This window comes from Notechis scutatus, chromosome 2 (assembly GCF_049901735.1).
Source record: "Notechis scutatus isolate UNSWTSFEM ecotype Mainland chromosome 2, rNotScu1.2, whole genome shotgun sequence".
In the NCBI taxonomy this organism is placed as follows: domain Eukaryota; kingdom Metazoa; phylum Chordata; class Lepidosauria; order Squamata; family Elapidae; genus Notechis; species Notechis scutatus.
In genome coordinates, this window is record NC_142010.1 from 189,493,482 (window position 1) to 189,508,406 (window position 14,925).

At 37.9% G+C, this 14,925-nt stretch overlaps 1 protein-coding gene across 1 annotated transcript; it reads left to right on the forward strand.

Moving 5' to 3' along the window:
• Positions 1-379: 379 nt before the first annotated feature.
• On the forward strand, positions 380-14,188 carry LOC113430433 (uncharacterized). Its single transcript, XM_087954223.1, has 2 exons — positions 380-971; positions 13,677-14,188. The coding sequence occupies exons 1-2, from the start codon at positions 380-382 to the stop codon at positions 14,186-14,188; spliced, it is 1,104 nt and encodes a 367-aa protein (XP_087810349.1).
• Positions 14,189-14,925: the final 737 nt, after the last annotated feature.

The window sequence follows — 14,925 nt, forward strand, 5'->3', positions numbered from 1 at the left end:
GCCATAATATCTATTACAACACACACAAAAACCCTACTTTATATTCATCTTTAAAATAATTAGGAACGTTGAAAGTAAGTTGCATCAGATTGTTCATTTTCAGTTAACAATTTTGATTTAATTTAATTTTCGGGGGGAAATGTACACATTCAACATTCCGCTTTCCAAATATGATCCCCTTTCAGAATGGTTTGGGGGTATACACAAGCAAGATGAAAAGTGAAAATCAGAATACAAAGAATCAGTAGGGAAACAGAAAAAAGAAATTACAATAGGGTATAAATGCAAAGATGCAGCAGACTCAGGAGCATCTCTCAGAAGAACCAATCTTCCAGATTCCACTATTTAAAAAAAGAGGCCATATTCCTTCATCTTCATTATGAAGACACTATGTTGGTTTCTACAAACCTGTCTAGTGATGTTCTTCACCAACGTCTCATCTCAGCACTGCGATCAACTTCACAGCAGACTACAAGAAGACAACAAAGGAAACTTGGAGCTCTTGGGAAGTCATATGAGAGCCACCATTCCCTTAGAATGTATTGGAGATATTGTGGACTTCTCACCCCTCCTTGAAGAAAATGTAATGAGCATGAATGAAGCATCCCATGAAGAGGATGCCAAAATAGCAATACAAGAAATACTCCAACAGACAGACCTCGTCTTCAAGCAAGTTCATGCCGAGTTGTTTTGGGATGAGACTTCTCTAAGAAAATTCCATGCTGGATTGGATCAGCAGATCAAGAGACTGGAAACATGCCAAAATGCAGAGTTAGGACCTCGCACCATATCGAGTCCAAGAGCTCAGAAACTGCAGCTCACCAGATTAAGAGTGAAGAGGTATTTCCAAGGGCTGAATGATTTCCTGAAAGATAAGCAATACAGCTCCTGCGCCTGGGAGATTGTCCAGATCCAACTCAGAGAATGTTTCCTATTGATTCATCAACTGATCCAAAGGATTCCAACTCAAGGTATCAAGTACTTATGAAATATTATTTTGCATTAGAATTGAAAGGGAAACGGGGAAATTAGAAAAATTTACAATTACTTCTTATGATATGTACATCAAAATTCTGTCTTCCCAAAAATATTTGATATGATTCTTTTGAGAAACATTATATGAATTACATGACTATTGTCTTTGATATCATCGACAGAATATCTTTGTTAACAATCTCCATTGAGGCCTTTCTGTATTCTTACATGGGGATAATTGCTACACTCTTTGTCCACACTCTTAACTATAGTAGTACTTCCCACTGAATATGTTATGCTAGGAATTTTCTGTTTCATTTCTCTATTGTCCTTCAAGTTACCTTTAGATCCCTAATACAAGCAATTATGAAGATACAACTTTTTTTGACAAGGGAAGGCCCAACTCAACTGTGAACCTTGTGAAACTGGGATTATCAAATGGTGTCCATGAAAAACATAAATCTTATTCTATAAAAATATCTCATTCTACAATGCCCCACCATTTGGAATTATAATACAGAATATATATTTTTCTGTATTGTATGATTTCTTTTAAAAGGCCTCTGACTGGCTATTTTGCATCTGAAGAAGAAACTAGCATGAAGACGTGGTGATTATAGGTTTCATATATAGCTTGACCTAAATCTCTAGCATCTAGACTGCTTGTGTTAATTAAATTACTACAATCTTTGACCTTTGAATGTTACAAGGGTGCACAATTGAATGGCAACTCAATCCACTATAAGAACAATTGGGCTACACAAATAATTGCACAACACGTTTTCTTCATGAGTGAAATGTCCCTCTGGATCTTCTTCTCAAATGGCAAAGTAGAAGCAATCATGTCAAGGCCTGTCATGATCATCTGAGCACCATGGAATGATTTGTATAGCTCTAATAAGTAAAGACACACACTTTTATATTTCTGCAAGGTTTTATTAATTCTCCCCCCCAAAAAAAAACATATACACAAAACATAAAAAAGATCTTTTTGGAAAGTAACTTGGACCCAGGTATCTCTCTCTTCATGGACTTCAACTATATTCATGCTCATCTTACATATCATTACTTATTTTATTTACCATTCTAAGTCTTCTATATTAACTTCTCCACATATTTCACTCTTCTTAATTCTATCTTAATTAATCATCTTAATTTAAGTCATTATATTTGTATCTTTTGTCCATTCTTTATTGTACCTTTGTCTCATTCCTTATAAAAAAAAGAAATTTCTCCTGAAATCACTAATCAGAGTATGATGCCTTTCTATCTCCCCACTAAATTAGCAAGGATACAATTCATTAATTCATTTGAATTAAAATGCTTAATTGTTGAAACAATTGTTAACATGAATAGGGATTTCTAACTGTTTTTCCTTTTCCTTCTAGCTTGACTTGCTCTCTATGATGCAATCCGAAAAGCAGCAACAATCAGCTTTCACTCCGTGCCTTTCACGTATTCCTAGAAAGCCTCTGATGTTTCCTGTTTCCACTTTCTCTTTGACTGCATTGCTTCATGAAGCAACAGAGCCTTATTAAACAATGGAGCCTTATTAAAAAAAAAAAAAGCAAGGACCAAAATCCACAGAAAATTGCCAAATTTGACAAGCTTCCCCGAATTGCTTCCAAGGATTCCAATGTGAACTTGATCAAATAATTCTGCATGAAAAGATAAAATTGTGTTCTTTTATTCATTCCCTTAAAATCGATGCACGTTTCTATGGTATTATATACAGGGTAAAAATTCATGATTCTAACATCAAATGCAGCCAGTAGAATTTAACTTATGTCTAGCTGGACTTAATGATACAGGAAGGTTTGAATTAGCTAAGAAAGACAATTGACACGTGATGAGAGACGTACTGGAAAATTTATCTACATTGAAACTCAGGGAAATCACACCAACCAGAGGGCAGAAGTTTCCACAATATTTTGGACTGAAACACAGCAAAAGAGGCCCCAATGCACCTGCAAAGCTGATTCAATTGCTACCGAAAGTTGTGTGATTCATTTGACTCTACTAGACCACTTGAACCACAAAGCCTATAAAGAGAAGCAACTTTGGGAGAGATAACAAGCCACTATTGCTCACTTTGTTTCCTTTGAAGACAAATTATACAGCAAGATGTTTATTCTTGGGGTAAAATTAGGTAAAAAATGCTCCAGTAGAATAGATGAGATCCACTATAACTACTGAGTGCAGATGTTCAAGCTTCATAGAAGTAATACCGGTTAAACTATTTTACAAAATATCTTTATTCTTTTTTAAAAAATATTAATCCTACTAGAGAATTACAGTATTATTTATTTATTTATTTTTGTTTTGTCATTATACCAAAACAATGTATACATTGCTGGCCAATATTTATTTATTATTTATATTATTTATCTATTTATTTATCTATATATTTATGCTATATATTTATACTATCCCAATCGTCTTTGCTATGTTATAAAATTCAAGAAGTCTGTCTATTAAAATGCTAACTTCAAATAAAATTGGTCATTTGAATTATTTCATCTATTTGGATTATTTTCATCTATTTCACTGTGGACGTATACCTTCCTTCCTTCCTTCCTTCCTTCCTTCCTTCCTTCCTTCCTTCCTTCCATGTGGTGGAATATTATGCAACATTATTTGGAAAAAAAACTAAATATGAAATAACAAATCATTCTTTCTTTCCAAGAATGTATAGAATTATGGTATTACAATTGTACTTTTAAAAATAATTATAAATAATAATATAAATATTACAGAGGATAGTATCATACAAATTCATGAAACGCTACATTTTAGTCATTCTTCCACTTAATCCAAAGGATCAGAAATCTTCCTTAATGAATTTATAAAATGTGTTAATTCATGAAGCTCTGTCCTTAATATCTGACCACTTTTGATCGACAGAAACACTGGCGTGTTATCATATAGTTGATTTAAACTATAATCCACATTGAAATCATAACAGGTTTTTACTACTGTCATTTATTTATTTATATCCTACCTTTATTGTTTTTACAAATATCTCAAAGCGTCGAACATATCCAATACACCTCACTCTTCCTTTTATTCCACAACAAGAATCTGTGAGGTGGATTGGGCTGAGAGAAACTGACCAAGGTCATCCAGCTGCCTTTCATAGCTAAGGCAGGACCTGAACTTGTGACCTCTTGCTTTCTAGCCTGGTGCCTTAACCACTGGACCAAACTGGCTTTTCACTGTTTGAAGACAGTTTGAGATATTATTTTCATAGATGATAAAAATTAATATTTCTTCTCTCCACAATACAATTGCCTGCTTTTTATTGTTCCTTCTTTCAACCAAACTAAATATAAAAATGTTAATACAAATAAATTTTGGACAGTTCTTGTGCTTGTAGGGCACAGATAGGATTTTGACTCAGTGAGCTTAAAGTGAAATAAAACCACAATTCATTGAAGTGATATTTCATTGTTCCCACTTCAACAGAAGATAATATCAAACAAAATAACATTTATCACAAAGCGAAGGCTAAAATTTTAAGATATTTCTATAGTGTACTGTACTTCTGCTTGTCACCTTGCGTGTCAAGTTCAACAGAAGTATTATGTTTTCAGTTTTAGTTCCACATTGTAAACAATGACTTGCACTAGCTTTTTCTTCATAAAATCATTTTTTCCATTTGTCATCAAAGATTTGGATGTATTTGTTAAAAACAGAACAGAGAAAAGAGACACAGAGTTTACTTGCAAGGAGTTTCAGTTCAGTGGAGAGCAGAAAACAGCCAGCAAGATATCATTTTCCGTCCTGTGTTGCAAACCCATGATTTTGGGCAATTCTGTGGAGACAATTTCACAAACAGATAATAGACAAATGAAATCAACATGATGATGTTCAACTGAATAGGCAGAGTAGGAGTGGGATTCAGTTTTTTAAACAACCAGTTCTGTGGGCGTGGCTTAGTTGGTGGGTGTGGCTCGGTGGTTATGTGACTGGGTGGGCATGGCCAACTCAACATCACTCATGTCAAAGGGCGCTTCTCCTCACCTGGACTCTCATGACAGTGGGGATGCTGCAACAGTCGTAAGTGTGAAAAATCATCATGTCACTATTTTCAGTGCATTGTAACTTTGAATGGTCACTAAATGAACTGTTGTAAGTCAAGGATTACCTGTACAAAAGTACAAAAAACTTATTTGCTTGCAAAAAGCTGCCCCAAATACCAGTCATTAGATTAAGAATACCTGCAAGCCGGAGTTACAAATCAGGCAGAGCACCTTGAGGAATGAAAATAGTTAAAATGTAGTGATAACTATCAAGGAGCCAACTCTTGCTCATAAAGTGAAACTCTTTAGCAGAGAGGTCATTTAAGCTCTCCAGAAAGAGCACACCCAGGAGGAGCAATCCTTAGATCCATTTGCACCTTTTAAAGATACCAGCTGGTCTCACTTACCTCACAAGATATCCTAAGGAAATCACCCAGATTTAAGGAAAGGTCACATGCCCCCCCCAGAAAGGCAGTTAAAAAAAATCAGTGCCAAGCTTGCATCCTGCCTCTTGGAAGTACACCCCAAAAGCACAGTGCCAGATAGTACTAAAGCAGTGAGGAAGACACCCCCCTCCCCAGATAGAAAAAGAAACCATGAGGCAAGAAAAAATTCAAACACAATACAAATAATTAAATCACAACAGTAACTGTTGCTTGTTGAAGCTGAATAGAGAAAATTATCCCACCAATAAACACAGGTTTAAACTTCACCAAGCACAGAATTAACCTTCACCAAAAACCAGTTTTACATGAAAACTCAGAAAGGGTATGTAAACTTATGTTTGAATGTCAATCTTTCTATTTAGCCAAGAAGCCTTGCTGAATGTCGCTCATCTTGGTTCCCTGTCACTAAAAGCTCTGTTTCATTATTCAATTATTTCTTCAAAGTGCTGATTGTCCAGGGAAGTATTTCCTCCCAACAGCAGTGTAAAAATCTTAAAACAACCTTCCCCTTTAAGAAAGCCTCAGAAGCTCTGGAGACAGGAAGTCTAGGCTGTCTGCCAAGAATGTAATAAGAGTGGAAAAAAACAAAAGGAGATTGCTTCTAACTAAGGTTCTCCGAACTACTTAGAAAGTTAATAAGGGGTTCTATAGAACCAGATAGAACCAGTAGAATCCAACCCTGGCACAGAGTATAACCTGCTTTCCTGTCCTATAACTGGGCATAGAATAAAGTTCTGCATAGGACCAGTTCAGTTAAACCAGGAATGTCAAACTCAAGGCCCATGGGCCAGATCTCGCCCACAAGGTACTTAGATCTTGCCCGTGGGCCCACCCTGGAAACAGTGAAGGACAGATCCATGGTGCCTCTGCTGCCGAAAATGGAGCCCGGGCGGGCCCTATGTGACCTCCTCAAGCTCCATTTTTGCTGTCAAAGAGCTTCAGCCGAAAACGGATCCTGGGCAGGACAGGCGTGGCCTCCCCGAGATCCCTTTTAACTGGCAGAAGGCTGCAGGAGGCCATCATGGCTGAAAACAGAGCCTCAATGAGTGACATCGAGCTGGCCATGCACCCCTAGCCATGCACCCCTGAGGTCAAACACAACCCTGATGCAGTCCTCAATGAAATCGAGTTTGACACCCCTGAGTTACACTAATACTTGAAGTGTTGTATTGATGTAGAAACATCATCGTTCAGATACCCCTGATCAGACTTTCATCCCAATTCAGACAGACAACCAAGCCCTTTACAAGAAATAGCCACATACAGGTAGTCCTTGACTTACAACCGTTCATTTAGTGAACATTCGAAGTTAGCATGGCACTGAAAAAAAGTGACCATTTTTCATAATTACAACCATTGCAGCATCCCCATGGTTACATGATCAAAACTCAGACACCAGTTCCTATTTATGACGGTGGCAGTGTCTTGGGGTCAGGAGCACAGGTGGTCTTCAGCAGGTTCTGACCAGTTCTGGAGAACCTATAGGGGAAATTTTGAATAGTTTGGAGAACCAGCAAATACCACCTCTGACTGGAGATTTTACAATATCCTTCCCCTGCCACGCCCACCAAGCCACGCCCACAGAACCGGTAGTAAAAAAAAAATGAATCCCCCACTGGTCAGGAGATCACCTTTTGTGACCTTCTGATAAGCAAAGCCAAGTGGGAAACCAGATTCACTTAACAACGGTGTTACTAACTTAACAACCTCACTGATTCACTGAACAACTGTGGCAAGATAGGTCATAAATTCACTTCACAAATGTCTCGGCTAGCAACATAAATTTTGGGCTCAATTGTGGTTGTAAGTCAAGGACTATCTGTAGGTGTGTGTAGCCTATTTAGAAGGAGTTCTCACTCAACAATGGCCACTAAGCAACACAGGCATAAAATGCAACGTCATGTGACTGGAATGAAAATCACATGATTGTGGGACACTGCAACCATCAAAATTGTGAGCCAGTTGGTCAAGCACCCAATCACAAACTGGTACTAGTGACACAATGTAATGGCTGCAAGGAAGGATCATAACTTCCCTCATTCTGTGGCATCGTAACTTTGAACAGCCTTTGAATGATTGGTCCCTAAAGGAGGACTACCTGTGAACAAACCCCTCTTCTGAATGAAATCTATCCTTGCTGTTATCAAAGGATATTTGGGGATGATTGGCAATCTTACCGAGATGGTTACCTTAAAATGTACCTGTTTTACATCAATAAATTTTCTATAGATCCTGTTATACAGTTCACTCATTATTTTAATAAAAGAAAAACTATTTTTTTCTGGAAAATTTTCTGGAAAAATTAAATAAATAATTTCCCCAAATTAGGTTTTTTTTAAAATCACCCTCTGGAATATTACACCAAGTACCTCTTAAGGAGAAGTCCACCAAATGATAAAAACTGGGATTCCTGCCTTCTTACTCAAAACAGGAATGATAGCTTTTGGGTAATCTTTGGCCTCAGACTTCCAGCTGTCGATCCCTGAAGTAAGGCAACATGCAGGCCTGGAAACCAGGTGGCTGTGAGTTCTAGACCTGCTTTAAGCATGAAAGCTGGCTGGTGACATTGGGCCTTTCTCTCTCAGTCCAATTCACCCCACAGTGTTCTGACCTAGGTTTCACAAAATCACGAAGCAGACTCCTCATTCCAAGAAAACCCTTTTTTATTAGGCTAATGTGAATTCCAATCATTCACATCCGGGCAAACAGTCTTTTAAGGATGAATTACAACCACAGACTTTATCAGGCTTGGAGAGTTGCCAGGTCGATAGCTTCCAAGCACAACTCTGTACAAGGAAATACTTGGCAAGGAGTCTCGTGATTGAGAGTCACGAACTAATGTTCACACTAATTAAACGAAATAACTGTCTCCTACAAACACCACTCCCCTTTCGCTCCCCTTTATTCCCTATGGGAGGAGCCATTCATCGTCCACCTGAGCCTTTACTCCCGTTGACCCTTGTTCCTTAACTGTTCCCTTCTCCTGATGGCTCTGCGTATGCACACATCAGGAATAGACTCCAGCTGTTCTTCTGCCACCACTATCTCCGACTCCAAAGGCAGCTGGTAACTGTCAAACAGCCCTGGCCCCATCTCTGCCTCCAACGCAGCGCACTCATCAGAGCCTTCCTCAATCTCCTCACTGGCCGTTGGCGGGCCACAACACACAGCGTGGTTGTTGTGGGGAAAATAGGAGAAGCAAAAATTATTATGTATCTTTGCTGCCTTTAGTTATTTATAAAAAAATAATAAAGGCAATATACAAGTAGTCCTTGAATTACAAGCATTCATTTAGTGACCATTCAAAGTTATAACAGCACTGAAAAAAGTGATTTATGACCACTTTTCATACTTATGACCATTGCAGCATCCTCGTGGTCATGTGATCAAAATTCAGACACTTGGCAATTGGTTCATATTTATGATGGTTGCAGTGGGTCATGTGATCACATTTTGCGACCTTCTGTCAAGCAAAGTCAATGGGGAAGGCAGATTCACTTAACAACTGTGTTACCAACTTAACAATTGCAGTGATTCACTTAATGACTGTGGCAAGAAGCGTTGTAAAAAGGAGTAAAATGTACTTAACAAATGTCTCGCTTAGCAGTTGCAATTTTTTTGCACAATTATGTAAGTCGAGAACTATCTGTATAAATCAAACAATAAAACTGCTTGGAATTTACAATACAATTCACAGTGCCCAATTCTGGAAAGTATATCACCCAGCTGATTCAGACTCCAGTTGTGTATTTAAACTTCCAAATCCATTAAGAGCATTCATGCACCGATAGGTTTCAACTTATGTGTTCCCTGCAGGATTGAGAAACCGACTAGCTGCAGTAAACTCCACTTGATTTTTTTTAAAAAAATAATTTCAATTAAAACAAAAACCAGCAAAGAAAATTCCACAGTGCTCGCTTGAAATCACAGGCTGACAACCCAAGACTGAAACTGAAATTGAGAGGGAAGTGGGAGGGAGTGGAGAAGAAGAATGCATATTCTGATTGAACAGATTGGGGAATTTTTCAGAAGACTCAAGCTAAAATTGACTACTTGAAAACAGAAATGGTGATATCTAAGGCAAGAATATAGTTAGTACTCTGTGACAGATGAGCCAAATGAGAGAATGTTGATGCAATCAAACTTTGCATCATTCCAGAGCTGATGCATCAGTTCTTGTGCTTCAAACAAAGCAAAAATCAGCTTTTTAAAACCCTATCATTATAAGCAATTCTTCTTCAGCCTGAAATTCTATGTGTCTTTTGAGACTAAAACTTCCAGCCTTAAATTATAAGATTTGTAGTCCCAATGCTTTCTCAAATGGGACAAGATTGGAAAGACTGCTCTGGATAAGTAAATAAGTAAATGCATAAGGAACACAATAAGGAAATGCATAAGGAAAAGTTTGAGACAATTCTAATTGGGTTCCTCCAGTTTATTCCCACCAAAATTATAAGCATCACACATGTAAGAATCAAGCCCACTAAGTATATTTCCTAGGTATAGAAATGGGATCTAATGCTTTGCTGCAAAACTCCAGAGGACCCCTAGGTGGCATCAGAATGATCTACAACACTTTGCTGCCATCTACTGGTTCCCCCGAGCAAAGATATGAAATACAGATAGTCCTCAACTTACGACCAAAACCAAGCCCAAAATTTATATTGTTAAGTGAGAAATATGTTCAGTGAGTTTTGCCCACTTCACGACTTTTTTCACCACCTTTGTTAAGTGAATCACTGCAGTTCTTAAATTGGTAACATGGTTGTTAATGAATCTGGTTTCCCCATTGACTCTGCTTGTCAGAAGGTCTCAAAAGGGGAACACATGACTCTGGGACACTGCAACCGTCATAAACGTGAGTCAGTTGTCACACATCCCAATGTAAATCGCATGACCGTGGTGATGCTGCAACAGTCATAAGTGTGAAAAATGGTGATAAGTCACCATTTTCAGTGCCGTTGTAACTTTGAATGGTCACTAAATGAACTGTTGTAAGTCGAGGACTACCTGTACTATAACAGTTGATATTCCAAAGCAAAGTTTCTTCAAATTGCCTTGAAGAGTTGGAACGGACCTTACAGGTCATCTAGTCCAAGTGGGAGACCCTACATCATTTCTGACAAATGGCAGTCCAATCTTTTCTTGAAAGTCTCAAGTGATGATGCTCCCACAACTTCCCAAGGGAAGTTGTTCCATCGGTTGATTGTTCTCACTGTCAGAAAGTTTCTCCTTATTTCCAGGTTAAATCTCTCCTCGATCAGTTTCCATCCATTATTCCTTATCTGGCCTTTGGGTGCCTTGGAAAATAGCTTGACCCCTTCCTCTCTGCGGCAGCCCCTCAAATATTGGAAGATTGCTCTCATGTCTCCTTCTCTTCACTAGTCTGGCCATGCCCAGTTCCTGTAACCATTCTTCATATGTTTTAGTCTCCAGCCCCCTAATTATCCTGGTTGCTCTTCTCTGTACTTTTTCTAGAGTCTCAACTTTTTTTATACAGTGTAGTATTCTAGGTGTGGTCTTACTAAGGCTTTATAGAGTGATACTAGTACCTCCCTTGATCTTGACTGTATCCCTCTGTTAATGCAATTTAGGATTGCATTAGCTTTTACTTATTTAAGGTTAATTATCGTTTGGATTATTTATATTTTGCCTTTCTTCTGGGAGCTACAGCATAGCCATAATCAGGGAGACCGGAGGTAACATAGAATTTGCCAACCCATTTCAAGGACCCTACAAACAACTAAAGAAAGGGTCTCCCAGCCTAACTTACAGTATTTCATAGACTTTGGATGGGAAAAAAATAATGTTGTAGCTCCTGAAGGAAAGAAAGAATATAAATAATTGTTCTCTGATGCTCATATGGATAAAATTTATGTAGCCTTAACTCCACTGTTTTCTGTACCCCCAAATACCTAGCATCTAAAACCCGCAGAGTTGACAAAGGGAGCCAGGAAAAGGTAGCATAACGCCAGATTTATTTTTCTGCTTCCAGTGCAAGAGATGGATTTCCATAAGGGCTGTATAAATGAGGACATTTTCCTGATGGGGTGACATGATAGCAGTGTTCCAATATTTGAAAGGCTGCCACAAAACAGAGGGAGTCAACCAATTTTCCAAAGCACGTGAAGGCAAGACAAGAAACAATGGATGGTAACAATGGATGGAAACAAGGAGACAAACAACCTAGAAACAAAAGACAAATTTCCTAACAGGGGGAACAATTAGTGGAAGAGCTAGACTTCAGAAGTTGTGAGTGCTCCAACACCAGAGATTTTACAGCCATTTGTCTGTAATGGTGTAGGACAGGGGTATCCAACCTTGGTAACGTTAAGCCTGGAGGACTTCAACTCCCAGAATTCCAAGGTTGGACACCCCTGGTGTAGGGTATCCTCCTTAAGCAGTGGGGTTGGACTAGAAAACCTCCACGGTCCCTTCCAATTCTGTTATTTTGTAAAAAATAAAATGTCACAGATGGGTCAAGCTCAAACAAAGCTGAGTGTGCATTTGAATGATTACATCACACTGAATATTCAAATTATCCCAAGTAATTTTAATGAGCATCTACTGACCAGTCAGCCTGTGTAGATTACAAATTACTGTCATGGCCAAATAACCTCTCATAAACTGGAAAATAGGCACACAACTGGACTGCAAATCCCATAACGTTTGATCATGGAAATTGTAGCCTGAAATCTTCAAAAGGCATTGGGGATTACCTATCTAGTATTCACCAATCTTGTGTGTCCCTGGAGATTGCACAACTACAAAATAGCTTTCCTCATCTTGGACAATTAGCTAGACCAGCTGGGGAAAATGGATACCGTAGTCCAAAACTACGGTAGATGGAGAAGACTTCGCCTCCAATCTAATTTCAAATTCCATCTCATCAGTTATGTTTGATGCATTCTGTCAGTTCCGCTGGGAATTTACAATATCTAATTAAAAAAGAAAAAAAAAGTTTTCTGGTCTGTTCATTGGTTTCTTGGCTCCATGAACAGTGAAAAGAGTGTGGTTTTCAAACTCTTTTTTAACAAGAAAAATTACTCAGCAGCTGCGGAGTGACGATGGGAAAGTGAAAGTGGTGGCAGAAAGTGGAGCATCTGATGCTGTAGTAACTTTACCTCTACAAATCCAAAGACAAATCTGAAAAGCTCCAAAAAATAATTTGGAGTTATATTAAAAAGGGAAAATATCCATGTTTATCCTCATCGATCACTTTTTGCACATATTGATAGACTTACTGAATTTAATCAGCATTAAATTATTCTCTCTCTTTCTCTAATAATAAAGGCAAAGAATATAATCCTATTAAATTATAGACTTTTTTTTAAAAAAAAAGAAAATCCTAAAATAAGAGTAATTACAAAGGATTTTTAAAATAGGTTTTATAAATTATTCATTCAGTAGTTGAAGTTAGTCTCTTAAGTAGCCTGTCAAACTTCATACTCGTCTTTTAAAATATGATACATTAGATTTATCAAATGTTGGGGAAATCAGAAGATTCAGGAGTTCAAATGAGTATAAAGATTTCTTGCACGCTTAAGCTCTCTATAAGAATCTGACCAACTAACGGTCAAGGGAAGTCAGCGGGCAATAAGAAAGGTATTCAAAATGGGCTGGACTTAGATCTCTTGTGGGCGTGCAGGGACTCATGACTTTCTAGCACTAAAAAGGTTACCTTGCTGGGAAAGGAGATGTCTGCAAGAAAACAATCAAAGGCAGAGAGCAGCAAGGAACCTCCAATTCAACCCTGAACTGCAAATATTCTCTTCTCTTGATAAATCAAATACTCACTAAGGCTGGTATGAGGCACAAGTTACCATATGAATGATTTTGATCACTGTTGTGCAAAACATGGCAACAATCCACTTTTACTTTTACTTATTTGGTAATGGAAGATGGGGATGATGGTTGTTGTAGTTCAATATAGATAGCCCAAACTGAAAGTCTACATTTCAATCTACTGGGAGATGAAAAGGGTAACTCAAAAATTACCCAGTTAAACCAATGAAAATGGAAAATGAAAATGAAAAATGGTAGGACTGAGGTAAGGGAAGTTTTCTGCAGCTCTGATAAATAAACTCAGGAACATGGTACCCAGACTCAAACATCTCAAAGAATCCTTGAAGAAGGTCCAGGGTCTTGGATCTCCACACAAGTCACTGAAGCGGCATCACCATGATCTCAGGTTGCTTCCAGAACATTGTCCTCTTCCTTTTACTTTTCTCAGGAATCAGAAGTCTGAACTGTAACCATATTGTGAAATGCCAGCAAGGCGGAACTGTGAACATCATGAAGCTTTTGGACTCAATGGGACCAAAAATGATTCCCTGGCAATGCTTCAATCAAATTCAAGACTTTGCTTTCCCAATAGGAAACAATACTGGGTCCATCAAAGAGGATGCAAGAGCAACCGTTGGTCTGATGCTGGAGCAGATTAACAGACTGTTTTGGCAAAACTTCACCAAAGCTGAATGGAACACGACAGTCACTGAACATCTTCAAACATCTCTGGACCAGCAGCTTGTGCAGTGGGAGAAGTGCTCTGTTGCAGAGACTGGGAAGAAAGCAACATTTAAAGATGTCCGTATAAAACTCAAACTGAGGAAGTACTTTTTAAGACTAGACACGTTCTTAAAGGATGAAGAATACAGCTCTTGTGCCTGGGAAGCTGTGCGACATGAAATCATGGGCATCCAGGTTGTATTCCTCGACCAACTTTTGAGCACTCTTCAACTCTAAAGGTAAGATATTTATCCGATGGTTTGGTTAAAAAACTAACAACAGTGAATATACTTTGCTTGAAATAACTAATTGTATAAACTATAGTCATTTTCTATCCATTTGTAGATACTATATATTTTTGAAAATATATCTCTTTCTTAAACTATTCACATCAACCTTGTAATATAACATTAATGTCAAAAAGGGGGAAATTGCTATCAAGGCCTTGAAAATTATATTGTAAACAAAACAAGCCCTTCCTAAATTGATCAAATTGCCCAGAAGTCCTTTTCCTATTAACCCTAACTCAATGCACTGCTTAAAATTAAAATTTATCCTTCTGGTGTTGTATAATATTTCTGTCTGTAATTCCTCATTCCTCAGTTGTTGATGTCTTGAAACAGCCAAGAAGAACATAGACACCCTTATTGGTTAACTAATGGTTTAAACTAGCCTTGTTAACCTTCCTATTATTTTCAGTCCAAATAACAGGATAAACTCATTTCATGTGAAATAATCCTTATTAAATATTTTCATAGGTTACATATATATTTCATTTTTCTATTTATTAGCCTTGTTTTTTATACCAAAAATAATAATTTAACATTCTCTGAAGCAAACTTTCATTGGTATAGTAAAGTTGTAGACCTCCAGGAGGCAGTATATAACTTGTCACATCTTTCTTGAGATAGGTGTACGGAGGTTCACATGGTTAGGATGCTGGGTGGACAACAGCAAGTTTGAGACCTGAGTGC